The sequence below is a fragment of the Nyctereutes procyonoides genome, unplaced genomic scaffold (genome assembly GCF_905146905.1).
Source record: "Nyctereutes procyonoides isolate TBG_1078 unplaced genomic scaffold, NYPRO_anot_genome, whole genome shotgun sequence".
Taxonomy (NCBI): domain Eukaryota; kingdom Metazoa; phylum Chordata; class Mammalia; order Carnivora; family Canidae; genus Nyctereutes; species Nyctereutes procyonoides.
In genome coordinates, this window is record NW_026575146.1 from 8,867,843 (window position 1) to 8,884,283 (window position 16,441).

Sequence of the window (16,441 nt, forward strand, 5' to 3'; positions counted from 1 at the left end):
TGATTAGACCAGCATATATATTTTTTTCAATAAATGTTAGTTTACATTATTAAATCAATCCCAAACCATGCAAGATTATTGGCTAGGAAAAATTTTAATAGTAAGACTAGAAAAGGTTACATTTGCTTCATCCACAGCTGACAAATCAATTCAAAGGGATTAGAGCCACAAGGTATCAGAAACCCTGGATGGAACATGGGTATAACATGATAATTAACCCAATAAATCTGTTTGTATTTATAAAAAACACCTGATATATTTTTAATATATAGAATGATTACAATTATAATTAAAAATGATGTTCTATTTAAATGGCTGATGAAAATCACACAGAATTGAAGAATTCTGTGGCTTTATAAGACTTCAAATTCCTTAGTGAATTAGGAATAAGAGAGATAATACAAAATTGTCAGTATGAGAGACAGAGAAACCTTTTACTGGAAAGAAAAAAGCAGCACAGGAGTTAATTTGCTAAAGGCCATTAACGGGTAGATAGGAGTCTTCTTTCAGATTCATTGGTTAACACATTTCTATAGAAACTCAAACATTCTATAAACCCCAAGTATGTGCAAAAGAAACCAAAAGAACTTACACAACTCTCTAAATGCTTCAGACAATGTATTGATCTTCTCTAACTGTTTAAAGTGTTTGGGGTTATAGGCTTGGGCTCATGAAGCACATCTACTAAATATTCTCTGTTGGATATCCCACTGGATCCTCAACCCCAATTTGTCCCAAACTGAATCCGTCATGCTGTCAGTTGAGTGGCTTTCTCAACTGAAAGCCACTCCTTCAGGCTCCTATCTTACTCCCGTTGCATCTGTCAAGCTCAGAACCTTGGGTATCATCTTATTTTCCTTTATTCTTTATCTCTTGTTTTCTGTTCTCACTGCCATCCCCATTATCCTAATTCATATCCATATTAAAACACATATACAATACCTTTCTAATTAGATCCTATGACATCAGTCTTTCACCTTTTCAATTTTCTACACTGCTTAAAAATGCATCTTCCTAGGAGCATCTGGATGGCTCAATTGGTTGAACGGTGACTCTTGACTTCAGCTCAGGTCATGATCTCAGGGTTGTGGGATGGAGCCCTGAGTCAGGCTCCACACTCAGCAGGGAGTCTGCTAGAAGACTCTCTTTTCTTCTGCCCTTCTCACTGCTCACACATGCACTCTCTCTCTCAAATAAATAATTTTTTTAAAAAATGCATCTCCCTAGAGTAAAGCTCTGATTATGTTACTCTTTCTCTTAAAAACCCTTAGGAGTTCCATGTTGCTTACCAAATACTGCTTCAGACCTTCCAGTGTCTTGTGGTATGGCCCAACTTTCCTTTACAACTGTATTTCCATTTTTCTGCTTTAAAACAGAATTTCCATACACTATCATACTTAATGACATTCCCCATTATAGAAATGCTCATTTTTTTTGTCCCACACTCTGCTTTTCTGTGTATTATCTGCCCTTCAAGGTTTAGTTAAAAATATTATTGCCTTCAGAAGGATTTTTTTAAATGTATACATCTATGAAGGAACCATTTCCCACTTTAATGAAAACTTTCTCTTAGTTCTTGATGTTTAAATCTTATTTATGTTTTCATTCCCCAGAGCAACTTGACCTGTCTGTTGAAGAGTGGGTGATCAATAAATAAGAAGTGCTGATTAAATGAATAATTATAATAATTAATAGTAATAAGGGATATAAACACAGTGTTTCTTCTGAATAATGAGTACCAAGGGATTGTATTGTCGTACTGATATACCTTTGTCTGTTCCAATTCTGAAGATAAACTTTCCAAACTGCTATAACTCAGGAAGCGCTCATGGCTGGAACCTGTTTGAAAAAGGTATCTGACCACTGTCTCTTTGTTCGTTTCAAATCGCTCCCACTTTCTTAATGTGACCTAAATTTGAAAAAAATAAACATATCATGTTATGATTTATCAAAGTATGCCACAAAATATTGTTCACATTTCCATTCGTTTGTTAGGCTGTCAACTTCCAGTTAACTTTGTTCAAATTTCACATATTATGCTGAACAAAGAGGATACTAATGTCTCCCGTAAGAATTTCACTCTGCATTTCAATTCACCTACAAAATGAGGATGGGTAGGTTGCACTCTGAGTTTTCTTTCAGTTGTAAAGTCCTATGAATCTAAGGATATTACTTAAGATGTAGATAAGGGATAAAGGGGAAAAAAGGCCTCTCCATCTGCTTCAAAAACAGAAAAAATAAAAGGGAGAAAGAGAAGGAAGGGAGTGTGTAGTGAGCAGGTGGCAAGAATTTAAAACCCTTTTAAAGTGTCAAGATCACAATAAGGCATAAACATGTGGCTGCTGGACCGCCCAAAAAAGTGAAATGACCCAGTGCTAATTCCTAGATTCAGACAAGTGTGGATTAAAATTCTGGCTTTATCACGAATCACTGCTCTGTGACTTTGGGTAAAGACCTCAAACCTTTTATTTTTAAGCTTCTGGTAAAGCACACTGGTAAAATGTGCTAATTATAGTATCTATCTCATAGAGTTGAGGTGAGGACTTAAAGAGTTAATTTGTGTCAATAGTTAAACACAATGTTGGAGCATCAGAGGTGGAAACAAACTTTTGCTCCCCTTTGGAGATGTAAACTGTGACCCGGAAGTCAACAGGCCCTAGACTTTTGGTCTCCTACCTGGATGCGGCGTTCCTGTTTCTCCCTGCTGTGCTCCATGTTGTCCAGGGTGCTCTCCAGCTTCCGCAGCTCCTCCCGGACTTGGCCCGGCAGCCCACCTTCTCCCTGCTGAGCCTGCTCTATCTGCTGCTGCACATCTCTCTTCTTTGCAGAAATCCTCTTTGTCTTTTGCTGGACGACAGATGGGTATAAATGTTACTCTCTGAGCAGCTAAGCAGGACAGAAACACCTACAGTCTAATAGAGGTACAACCTTACTGTGGTGTGGGCTCAAACTGTCTTTTAAAAGTTAATATCAACAGGGGCACCTGGGTGACCCAGTTGGTTAAGCATCTGCCTTTGGCTCAGGTCATGATCTCAGGATCCCCAGATAGCTCATGGCATCCAGTTCCCTGCTCAGTGAGGGCAAAGAAACAAAATCTTTTCTCTCAAAGAAACAAAATCTTTTTTGAAAAAAGTTAATGTGAACAGTTAAAATGGCAATGGGGACTCTATGTTGGTCAAAATGGGCATTATTTATGAATAGTTTATGTTTTTAATGATAAACAACATAGTTAATTTGATCTTGATGTTTTAACTGTGTGCAAATTTAGACATTTAGCATTTTGTGCAATATTCCAGAAGGAATTTGACAAAACTACTCCTTTGGCATAATTCTCCTTAAAGAATTATTTCTGCCTAAATACATGAAATCCCAACTCTATTTTTTCTTATCATTTATGTTGTTAAAATGCTGATATTAAGAGATTTAATTCCTGGGTCTATTCAGAATGATAAATCTGCCTAGGTATTTGGGGAAAGTTATGTTTAAAAATAAACTTTTGGGGGCGCCTGGGTGGCTCAGTTGGTTGAGTGTCTGCCTTCAGCTCAGGTCATGATCCAGGGGTCCTGAGATGGAGCCCCACATCTGACTCCCTGCTCAGCTGGAAGCCCACCTCTCCCACCTCTGCATGCAGTTCCCTCTGCTTGTGCTCTCTCTCTCTGTGTCAAATAAATAAATAAAATCTCAAATAAAATAAAATAAGCTCTTTATTGAAGTATAATGTATAAACAATGGTGTACAAATCTCAAGTATATACCTTATGAATTTTCACAAAGTAAACACAGGCATATAACAAAGCACCTGGTCCAAGAAATGTGAGGAGTTTTAAAATATTAATGTAAATATCTATAAGTACATATTTCTCTGACTTAAATTAAAACCCAAACCAACTTTTATAATGGTTGAGAACAATGTAATACCAAGCATTAATTTTTTTGTACTCACAGTCTTTTTATAATTAAATAAATCTGTAAAGCCTAGAGGCTGCTGTTTTACATATACTTTTAAAGCTACTTCCATGTTTATATATCATTATGTATAAAATTAGCTAGTATTTTGCTACACATTAAGTTACCTAGAATTTTGTCATTAAAATATTTTATTTGAATCATACTTCTACTTATATTGAGTCTACTTATAGTGAGTTAGAAGTGTTTATTATCAATATATGTACCGGAATTTCTTTACTTTCAGTTCTAATCTTTCATAACAGCATAGCATACCAAAAAGGTCTGGTACTTCATGTAAATTTTAATCTTCCAAACTGATATGTATTCAAAATTGTAAATTGAAGAGCATGATTTTAATATAATGACAAGGAATATTGATTTCAAATATGGAGCATTTATCTCTATGCTTTCCTTCTCTGTTTGAGAAGGACAAATTGAGCAAATTTTATGGTTTTCATAGCTAAATCAACTTTTTCTCCAAAATATTCCTTGAATTTTTTGATATCATCAAATTACTCAGGCTAAGAATTTATCTTACAGGCTCTTCTGAAGGTGACTAATATTTAACAAAGAACAGAAGTACCAAGATATTTAACCATTCACCTGGACTCCTTCCTGCACCCTACTTCTCTTGTCCTTACCCTGTGGACATACAGTTCTCTTCAACTCTGTGGGTCTGTCAGTGACTAATGAACTCTGTATAAGTGCTCTGGATAAAGAGCATCTTACCTGGTGATGAAGAAGTAACTGCTGTGCTTCAAACAGATTTTCAGTGTCCAGGATCTTCTCAGCTTGTTCCTGGATTTCTTTAGAGCCAGAAATTAACTCCTCAAGGGAGCTTTTAACTATTTCTTTGTACTGGACACTGTCCCCAAAGTTGCTTAACATCTTTTCGACCTAGGTTTTCATGAAAAAATTATAACTCATATAATGTTCATGTAATCTTAAATATTTTAAGAGTATGTGTAAAGTCCATCTCAGTAACTTGAAATATATACACAGATGTCTTTATTTTCATATATTTTTTAGGTTTGTTATTATTAAACTGTATAGCCATTTATATGAATCTCAAGCCTCATTTGATATGGCACTTTGTGCCCACTCGATCTGACAATCAAGGCATGATAATCAAAGTGGGTATATTGTATACTTTGTTACCTGATCCCCTTTAATTACAACGCCATGAATAAAATCTAATTATAAATTATTAAAATGCATTATAATAAAGTTTAGTCCACCCTATTTAAAGTAAGTAAGGAAAAAAATTGTGGAGGGGAAAAATGGAAAGAATAAAGAGTATTTGTTGAAAATGCACTTCCAATATTTTTACATAAAACATAACAGAATTTCTAATTTTGTGGTTCTTTACTGAATTCTTTTTCCTGAATTTTCAGCTTTCTTTTCTGTCTCATTTCTGCTTCCTCTAGTTCAGTGTCATTAGCATCTTTTGTTTCAAAGTCTATCACTGCCCATCTTCACTAAGATGTCGTTTTCACACTTTGGTGTTCCACAGAAGCCTTCCAGTTTATCCTTCTTTTCCCACCTTTTGACCCTCTTCTGCTCTGAGTTTGTCCCAGGTAACTTGAGTGTGCTATTCTCCAAACAGCAATACGACCCTATGAAAACCACAAACTCCAGATCTCAGTAAATCACAGTTTTCGTTGAAAGAAGTGACTCATCAGTACATACTGTCAGTCTACCCACAGTCTCTTTTTCTTATAGTGGACAATTGCAAACACTTTGTGTTCAACATTGATTTAAATACAAAATGGATTATAATCAAAGGATGGGCTGAATGTGTCAAATCCATCTTTTAATATAAATCCAGTATCCTTACCTTGTTACAACTTATCTCTTGTGTTTTTAGTATTGTTAATATGTTGTATAACAAAAAGAATGTTTTCCATTCCTTTTTACTTGGTTTTGCTAATGAATAATTAGCATACAAGGGTATGTATACAAACGATGCAGAAGTTTAAGGTAGATGGGTGTGCAAAGAGTCAATATCTGACATAATTGTTAGAGGCAGATTTTTGCTACAAGTCCACAGGCAGTGTCATGAGAGTAGTTGGAAGATAAAGTAAAAAATGACCTTGGTAAAGTGTTAGGAAGACTAATAATTTCTAATTTTAAAGGCTGCCAAATTGTTTTATGTGTGTGTCTGAAAGTGGAACAAAATATACACTCATCTATCAATATGACTAAAATGATTTGTTAAGTCTTGGATCAAAGATCACCTGCACGTATATTTATTCTTAAAACTGTAATCCTTACTTACACCCTTACCTTCTTAATCAAAGAGAGAGTAGAAAAGAATGATGTCAGAATTTTACTTAAAATATGATAGGAGCTATATTATCTGAACTATTGCTATGAAATTTGTATATCAAAGGATTGAAATAACTCATGTTCCAAATTTGATTAATCCTATCACTATTTTCAATTTGTCAAAAATTTTTAAGAAAGTTGATATACAATACCAAAATTCACACATAAAACTAAAATCACATGTGGTTCAGAGTATTTTTGGCTTATGTAAATTCACTGCTTGAGTCTTAAGTGGATCTATGTGCATTTAAAATATAAAAGGTTAACTGTCCAAACTGTTAGATTAGGGACATCTACAGAGAATTCCAAATCTTCAGAATTAGGGAACTTTAAATCATCTAGATGATCATTTTCCCATGCAAGTTCATAAATGACTTCAAGAAATAATGGTAGCTATCTATTCAACTTTCCATTCTTATGTCATCTTCCCATGCACAAATTCATTAGACATGCAAGACAGCCTGGTAAGTAAAAATATTCTCACCGAGGGTAGAAGGGATCCTACTAGAAATGAAGTAAATAAGTTTGTATATTTTAATCCAACTTAAATGTATATCAAGAAGTTTAAAATGAGTAGGTCTTGCATAAAATAGAAATTATGGTCTGCTAACATTGAATATTTTATTATTACCAACTATCAGTTATTGAGCATTTATTCTCAGGCACTATACTAAATGTTTTACATTTGCATTTTGGGAGTAAATTTTTCTAGCTCTGTTTTATAAGTAAGAAAACCAAGGCCCAGGGATGTTAAATGACAAGCTCAAGATTACATAGGAAGTGGGCTATCAGAGTTAAATTCTAACCTCTTGGTTCATTTGACTCCCAGGCTTGTGTTCTCAACCTCCATAATATACCTTCAACTGACCATGAAACAAGGCTTTTAGTAAGAGCAAAGAGTGTGGATCTGATAAGGTTTGTACTTTAAATAGAAGTTGTCACTCTGAACTAACATATCCAATAATGGCACAGACTGTAATTCAAACATCTTCTCCACCAATCTTCATATAAATAAGTATCTTAACCATTGTGTTTCAACTATACTTTCTTTACATAATTACTTCTTAAACTACAACCAAAAGAAAAAGAACCCTCCAGATTCCTCATCAAAACTATCTATTTACAATACAAGTAAATGGTATACCTCTGACAACAAAGATACAAGAGCTTTGAAAGAACCAGATAATTTTGCCAGCTCATCTCCTTGCTTTTGGGCTTCATTCTCAGAAGAAACTTCAATTAAAACTTTAAGCCTGGATTTCAGCCAGTTGAGAGTCTCACCCTTTGTGGTAACATCATTTCTGATCTCCTGGAATGAAGAGAATACATTATGAATCAAGAAAGGACTCAGACTAAGAAAGTTCATACGGTGGAGGTATGAAAGCCAGACATTCATTCACCAGCAGAGTGCCTGCTTCTTTTATTTTTTATTCACATCTTTAATAAAAGCCCATAAGTGCTAGAAAAAATATTTCCCCAGTGCCAATATCTTATATGTAAAATCAATACTTTCTATATCAAAAAGATGACTAGATGGTTAGTTCATACCTAGATGGTTAGATATTTATAGATATTCTCTTGATCACAAATAAAGATGCTTCTAAAATTAGTACTGTAGAAGAAAATGGGATAGCAAAATTGGGAACTATAACATTATTTTCTGTTAGCTGGAAGGAACATGGTATTTTTAGAAAAAAAAGGTTGAAAGTCCTTTTTTTTAGTGAGCTGATTTCTTTTTGTTTGAAGAGTTTAATTGTTGAATATTATTATGGATTCCCTAAAAACTGATTTTAACTTTATTAACTTATATTTTATGCCTCATTTTTGTTAGCTTTTGGAAGTCAATACCCCACATAGTAAGATGTGCAAACAGGAACACAGCCCTAATCCAGGGAGGGATGGCATACTGGCCAGGACAATGCCAGAAAGATTCTGGTGCCTTAGCCCTTGTAAGCCCTGGGAACCATGGGAGTGCTGAGTGTGGCAGCCTCTTCCTCCTACACATATTCTGGGTAGCATGAGGAAACCACCTGTGTCTCTACAGAGGATCTTATAGGGTAAGTTCACACCCACAGAAAATGACCGGTTCCAGAACCAAGTGATTTCTTCATTTTAAGATGTGAATGGTTTTTTGTACTATAACAGCATCCAATAGCAAATATAAATATCTTTCTACAGGGTAAAGCATGATATTACTGAGCATCTCTAGTATTTAATGGGATTATAAATTTAAGAGAAAAACATGGAACTCAGGATAGGAATAGAAAGGAAATATATTCTCATTAACAACAACTATGTGACTTTCAAGAATTCAAAATGCTGAAAGATAAGGGTTTTCGCAATGGCATGTGTCTACAAAACACAGCAGAGCCACACTAAGAAGGAGAGGCTCTCTGTGTGTCATTCACAGAATGTGAACTGGGTTCAGGCTTGAGGTTTTGTCACGTGGCTGAGTTTATCAGGCTGGACCCATGCTTACGGAGCTGACTGATCCAGACTGAATATGATGTAGAAATGATACTTTAGAGACCTTGCCCAATTCTGTGATCTGGCTTTTAAATGGCTGAAAATTAAAAACCTATAGCGTTGGGATCCCTGGGTGGCTCAGTGGTTTAGCGCCGCCTTCAGCCCAGGGCATGATCCTGGAGTCCCAGGGTCGGGTCCCACGTTGGGCTCCCTGAATGGAGCCTGCTTCTCCCTCTGCCTGTGTCTCTGCCTCTCTCTCTCTCTCTCTGTGTGTGTCTCTTATGAATAAATAAATAAAATCTTAAAAAAAAAAAAACTATAGCATTCTTGTTTTCCAGGACAATTCTTAAGTCTCTGCTGTGCTGTACGCCTATGCATGCAATTTTCCTCTCAGGATTTTCCATTAGCTAAAGATGTATTAGAGGTACCACTGAGCATGACTAAATCCCAAAGCTAACAATGATTCAAGAGGGAAAATCCCCTCTTCTCCACAGTAACATGAGGAGACACTCTTGATAGTTTTAAGGAACTTAATTTTTTTACAGAAGAAAAAGAATACATCAGTCAAATTAGATTGTCTACCATTAATTTTTTTATTAATGAAAATTTTCTGGTAACAAAATATGGCCCAGAACTAACCTCTACAGCATGTTTAACCTTTCCATGGTTGGCAGTATCGATGGGCTCATTCTTAAACCCTTTCAACTCTGTCTCCTTTGCAGATATCCAAGATGAGAACTGAGAAATTCTGAAATAACATAGATATTTTCTTATTAAAGGGAGAAAATATCCCAGCGGTTAAAATACATTTTCTATTTTGAATTTATTCATGGAAGTTTAACAATCAACTCATTAGCAAGTCAATTAACAAATTTTCTGGAAACTGTTCTTTAACATGAAGCTCAGGGCAGAGGTGGCTGCCTTTTGGAGGAAAGAAAAAGAGCAGATGGAGCTCAGCTAAGGAAAAAGGTGTGTTCCAGGGCCTGAGCACCTGGGAGTATGGAAGGTACCAGGTGAAGTCTGGCCTCATAAATCTCCACCAGACTGAGAAACCCAGAGGCAGAAGTTCCCCTCTGGGGATATGAAGAAATAGGGGAGAAAGGAAGTGCCAAATTTGCTTCAAAGAGATAACATCTACGTCCCCTGGAAATAAAGTGATTCACTCTGTTTCTAACTGAAACCCATTCTTTTTCTTAAATGCAGCATTTTTATATAAGAGCATGGACAAGATAACACAATCAAATTTTCTTTATTATTTAAGATGAAACGTATGTCACTTCTTGTGGTGCAATGATCTCTGAATTAACAGTATTAGGACAGACTATGTACATCTCTGGAAGTGGTTCTACAAGTACCTGCTAGTATAGTCCTTCCACTTGTCTGGGTCCTCCACAAGCTTCATATAGGTGGTATCAATGGCAGCTCTGAGCTCTTTGAGAGTCACGTGACAGGTTTCAGGTGTATTCCTTACTGGGTCCCGGCCTGGGAGCTTCAGACACAGTTCTTCAATAAGCTGTAACCTTTTCTCACAAACATGATGAGGACCTTTGTCACTGAAGAAAATCTAATGAGCAATAAACGTTTATATAATCCCTGTGAGAATCCATACAATAGTTCCATATTTTCATAGATGATTCCATTTAGTTGACTAGTATAAAAGATAATTAAGCTATTTAGTGTTTTCAGACTCAAACCAAAGTATCGGTTATATATCTTTTAAGTAACAAATATGACTTTGCATGCCTGCACTTGGGGTGCATGAGACATACCCTGTGCTCTTTAATAATCTTTTCACTGCCTTCCTGGGGCACCAGCTTGGTCTCTCGATCCAGCTCAGTCCTGCATTCTTCTACAGAAGCTAAGAATCTATTCTTCTCCACATCAATCTTCAGATGAAGCAAATGATATGGGGCTTCTCCTTGAAGATCCTACATTTCATAGGAAGATTTAAAAAATATAATAATTCCTGACTATATACATTTTCAATGAGAGGGGTAAAACCCATAAAATATTCCCTTTAGGGGCAATGTGATTAAATCACTATTGTCTGCACCTGGCTGCTTGCTGCTTTGTACTTTTCCAAATATTAGGCCTGAAATGAATCCTTTCAGCCTGCAGGGCCAGATTTTTCACAGGAATTATTCTATTTAATTTTTACTATAGCCTGACACAGTATCAATACTCCTGTTTTACAGATTAGACCATTGAGGCCCAGGGATAAGTAGAAAAGCTACATTTGAATCTGAATTTAAATGATGCACTGATTCCACATACTCTCCTCGATACACGTCCTTTTAAATTTTGTCAATGATCCTCTGAGGCAGGAAGAACATATATTATACTCACTATACAAAAGGCAAAGAGAAAACTTTAATAGCAAAAAAGCCAGGATCAAGCAGCCCACACTTTTGACCACCTGCCTGGTCCTTTATCCTTAGAGCATCCCACAAGAAAACAAGCCAGCAGCAGGTAAATAACATGAAATGTTTTATGATCTTTTTTGATATAAGCATAAGCTATATCATTACCTTCCATCCTACAATTGGTTAATTTTAGCCAGCCTGTATCCTTTTTCATTTCAAAGGTTACTTTTAAAATATAATACTAAAATAACTGATGAGAAAATGATTTCCAGCTATTGAAAGACTAGAACAGATTATATCCTAGAGAGCTTAATGTGTGTGTGTGTGTGTGTGTAAAATAAATACAGCTTTCAATTAGAATCTCTATTCCATAATATATTTATGATATGTTAAGCTTTAAAGACACCTTAACAAGCTGGAGTTTCTTTAGGAATCTCTTTTTAATTTTCAAATTTAAACAAAATATGTCCTTAACTGTGTTTTTTCCTAAGCATAGGGCTAATTTTTTAGCCTATGTTACTGAGATGAGTAAAAAAAATCTAGAAAAAAAAATACAAAAGCTGATGGAGAGGGTTTTAGCTGCCTATCTTCCAGACCCTGCGACTTCTTCATACAATACACATGACGTTTGCCACTCACTATTACCTTGTGGTAGCACTTGTTAACCTGCCGTTAGCATAGCCTGCCTTGAGGAAGACAGCCTTCTGGTTGTCTCCATTGTACTGTAGCTGCTCCCCTGGCAAGCAGATTCTAGAGTCAGCTTCCCTGTGACAAGCTCAGTCTGGGGCACTCAAGTTGGACAAGCCAAGTGAATCCCTCTGTCCCCCGCTCACATGCTCTCCTGCTGTCCCTCTTCCAGTTGCTGTCATTTCCCCCTCCCGCCCACTTCCAGATCTCTGCTTCTTCTTTAAATTCCTAGCTCGAAACTAGTTACTTGATTCACTCCTTTCCATTCTCCCAGGGGGCCCACTTCTCTCTTCCAAAGCTTTCATAAGTATTACTTACACTTTTGGGGACTTATTAGATATTATACTTTCATTATCTGCAACTAATTATCTCCCCTACCGGACTGTAAGCTCTTTGGAGAAATGGATTGTGCTTGTTCGTCACTGAGTCCTTAACCAACAAATGTTCATTTTATATATATTTTTTAAATCATAACAATCTAAACCAGATGGTAAAATCCTTGTAAACAGCGAAATGTTAGTAATATCTGACATAATTTCCTTAGATGAGAATTGTTTACTAAATGTTGCCAAATAAGTAAAATGCCCTTGTCATTCCTACCCCCCCCCAAAAAAAAAATACTCAGGAAAAGCAAAAGAGCATTCTTAAGTAATATGATAAAATGGATGCTACTAAAAAAAATGTATCATATTTTATCACTGCTTTATTCAAGTTTGGTTCTTTAAATGGGAGAAGTTCCTGTCGTGACTTTCCATGAATTTCTACATTTCTCTTACAATTGAACCTTATCACCCTCATGCTACCCCCCCAATACGTGTGACCCCTACTTATGTGTGTGCTCCCATTATGCCCTGACTCACCTTCCACTGTTTGTGGAGCTTTCTAACAGCTTCCTGTAGGCCCTGCTGTTCCTGCTCAGGGAGAATGTCGGTGAGCTCATCACAAGCTTTCAGGAAAGCATTGAGCACTCTCTGGTCCAGTTGGCTGAAGAACTCCTGTCAGGAAGAGGGGGAAGTGGTTCAGAGTGTTGGGCAGAGAAAAAGGCAGCATCAGACACTATAGAGTTAAACAGTCATGCCTCTACACAAGCCCCTTAGCCAGCTGTTGCCCTCTTTAAACCTTCCTGGCAACTACTCTTTTTTTTTTTTTTCAGGAATGAACTATAATTATCTATAGTTATGAGTCAGAAACCACCACATCTGAAATTCAACTAGTGTTTTTCATTTTCTAGAAAAAAAATGTGCAGTTTTCAAATTTGGTAGAATATTCTGGAAGACCAAGGGGCCCAAAACCTTGATTCCATAGTAATAGAGTTTTCATTCCTCTAAGTGAATGGTAAGGTCAGAAGAGCTGAACAGAAGCTAGCATTTAGCCTTACAGTACCTCATACCTTAACTGGAGTGTGTTTCAGGCCCTGCTGCTTCATTGTGAGCCATTTCCATATTCAGACAAATACACACGACCCCCCATACACTATGGATGGAATTGTGCTTCCCTTCCCCCCTGCCCTACCATCTGTCCAAATTTATATGTTGAATCCCTAACCCCTAATGTGATGATATTTGGAGATGAGGCCTTTGGGGTAATTAGGTTAGATGAGGTCATGTGGGTGGGTCCCTCATGATGGAATTAGTGCCCTTATAATAAGAGACATCAAAGATCTTGCTCTCTATTTATCTCTGCCTTATGAAAACACAGTGAGAAAGTGAGCAGTCATGAGACAGGAAGAGAGTCCTCACCAAAACCAATCATGCTAGTATTCTGATCTCAGATCTATAATCTCTAGAACTGTGAAGAAATAAATGCCTGTTGCTTAAGCCACCCAGTCTGTGCATATTTTTAAGGCAGACCAAACAGATGAATACAGCATGCGTGCATCTCTGTGCAGACCAACTCTCACACAGGGTACACATGTAGAGATATTCTGAAACAACAGTGATTCAAAATAGAAAGTGCCATACTACAGCAAATGAATCAGTGGAAGGAGATGTTGAGTGGCCATATACATCAACCCCAAGGTCAGTCAGCTACATCACAAATACACAGCAGTCACCCTATGATAGTATGGTTTATACTAATATTCACTGAAATTTCAGGAAAAATAACTCAAAATACATGTTTTAAGAGGGCCCATCCTCTCCATTCAGAATTTAAGAGATTATTACATTTTCAATACTGGTATGACTTAAATGAGATGATTAACAGGAATATGGCTTCACAATAGGACAAGTTGTGGATCAGCTATCAAACTTCAAGTGACACGGTGTTCACACTTTGATATGGCAGGTTCATGAAATGAGCACAAGAACTTTGACATCCACCTAGAGTTCTCTCTTGAAAAGGGTGTGTTGGTTATATAAGAATTTCTCAGCTAAATAATGAATAGTAATTTGGAGAGTCTGAATTATGTATCCTGTAACTCTCTACTACTTTAGCCACTTAAGAATGGCCAATTATAAATGCAACTCATCAACTGCTCTTGGAAGTTCTTTTTGCTGCCTCCAATTTTTGGGTCTCATAACATAAAATGTTTCTGTCTTCCTAACTCATTTCTTCTACTCATTGCCTCAAAAACCTATTAGAACACAACACTTTTAATTTTTCACCCAAGACCACTTGTCTGTGTCCTCAGGTCAGGTACCCCATGAGGGACAAACTCACGGTATGTCTCCTCAGGAGGTCTTCTGGATTTCCCTTTTCTTCCAAGCCCTCCTGAGCTATCCGCAGCACCTTCTCCAACTCTGCTCGAGACTCCTCAAATTTCTTCATCAAACGACTATTGGTTTCCACATGTTTCTTCCAGTCTCCAATTTTCTTCATCATATTCTTGATTTAAAAAATAACCCCAATGTAATGCTGCTTTCTCGTTATTGAGAACATCATTTTATTAAAGAGTGTTGTTTCTTTAAAAAACATGTGGAAGGAATAAATTTCATTATGAGAGTAATCAACTCCTTTTGACATTAATGAATATTAGAAAAAGAAGAAGTGCAATGATTCGTTCCAAACCTCAGCAGGCAAGGCATTTAGCTAGAGGGAAAGCATGAAACATGATGATTATATGTCCTCATTCTTCTCACGTCTCTATAGCAGGGACAAAGCTTACCTGGAAAGCACCATGGGCATCTGCAATCTGTCTGTGCAGCTTTGTCTGATCAAAATGCTTTAACACACTGCTCAAGGTCATGAACTTTTGAACATTTTGACTGCCTTTCTCAATTTGTGTCATGGTTTTCTTACAGCTTTCTTGACAAGCTGACAGTTCCTACAGGGAAAGGAAGCCCACGACAATAACATTTAAAATGGTGAGAAAGAGAAGGAAAGAGAGTAACCATTACAAAACAAAAAGAACAACATTATATAGCTTTTAGGCTTTTAGCTAGCTGTAAGTAAAATCAAAAGTACAGAGAAGTGTTTCTTTTCAGAAGAGCTCAATTTTAAGCAATCACTTAAGTCAGTGCTTTTTATATAAGGCATTTAAATGTCACATTGAGTTTTTTGAGATTTTTTTTATTTCATGCCTGTGTTATTAACATTAAGAAAACGAAAGGGCATAAAATTGTTATTTGCCTGCATGTGTCCAACCAACTCATAGGCCTATTGTTTACTGAGAGAACAATTACAAAATCAACATATTAGGTTTTAATCTGACTAAATAAATTTAATACCAATGCACATTATACTTTACTGAGAGAGCTGCAGCAAATTATATGTTATTTGTGTGTCTCAAAATGTACAACATTGAATTCCTAATGTTCATTAGCTGTCAAACTCATTAACAGAACGGTGGACCTCAGATCCTAACCACAAAAGGGCAGCAAACTGGTGGGTGTGGGAGGACTTGTAGTTGTCACACATTCACAGAGTGAGGAACCACGCTGACCCAGGCCTCTGGGTCTCTTCCACCTCTGCTTAGTAACCTGGCATTGTAGTGATTTCTGCAGTTAAGAGCATGGAAATTATTTAGCCCAGCCAAAGGCCAATAGTCATTTTTTGACTTGAAGCCACACTTTTGTATTTCAACATCCTCAACTGCTTTGGAAAAGTATTTCAAACTGCTCATTTGGATACCAGTTTTGGTAATCTAGATGCAAATACTAAGACCAAGATTTTTGTTGTTGTTTTGTGTTGGCAAAATGGAGTAAGGACATACTTTTTCCTTTTGAAGATTTAGGACCGAAAAGAGTAATGTATGTTAGAAAGATATTATTAGGGGATCCCTGGGTGGCTCAGGGGTTTAGCACCTGCCTTTGGCCCTGGTTGTGATCCTGGAGTCCTGGGATCGAGTCCTGCATCAGGCTCCCTGCATGGAGTCTGCTTCTCCTTCTGCCTATGTCTCTGCCTCTCTCTCTCTCTCTTTCTCTGTCTCTCATGAATAAATAAATAAAATCTTTTTTTTTAAAAAGAAAAAAGATATTATTAAATATTATTAATATATTATTACTAAAATATCAAATATTATCTTAACCGTGGAAGGATTCTTTGATAGCAATTTATAGCAATTTGAGAATATGAGAAATGGCCCTATGACTCAAAGGGAAAGACAATCTTTATCCAATATGATGAGAACCTACTAGAACAGGGTTTGGTGATATAATCATTGTGGATTTACAATCAATAATAATAATCATGATAATAATTGCTACCAGT

General features: G+C 36.6%; 1 protein-coding gene across 1 annotated transcript in view; it reads right to left on the reverse strand.

The window, feature by feature from the left end:
* LOC129499786 (nesprin-1-like) overlaps positions 1-16,441 on the reverse strand; it is a 185,813-nt gene that overhangs the window by 10,677 nt on the left and 158,695 nt on the right. The window contains exons 22-31 of the mRNA XM_055309655.1: positions 14,898-15,056; positions 14,453-14,617; positions 12,652-12,786; positions 10,511-10,669; positions 10,097-10,305; positions 9,381-9,489; positions 7,420-7,584; positions 4,677-4,844; positions 2,677-2,847; positions 1,769-1,909 (exon numbers count right to left, since the gene is read on the reverse strand). Of these exons, the coding sequence (XP_055165630.1) occupies positions 1,769-1,909; positions 2,677-2,847; positions 4,677-4,844; positions 7,420-7,584; positions 9,381-9,489; positions 10,097-10,305; positions 10,511-10,669; positions 12,652-12,786; positions 14,453-14,617; positions 14,898-15,056 (1,581 nt within the window). The remainder of the gene's footprint in view (positions 1-1,768; positions 1,910-2,676; positions 2,848-4,676; positions 4,845-7,419; positions 7,585-9,380; positions 9,490-10,096; positions 10,306-10,510; positions 10,670-12,651; positions 12,787-14,452; positions 14,618-14,897; positions 15,057-16,441) is intronic.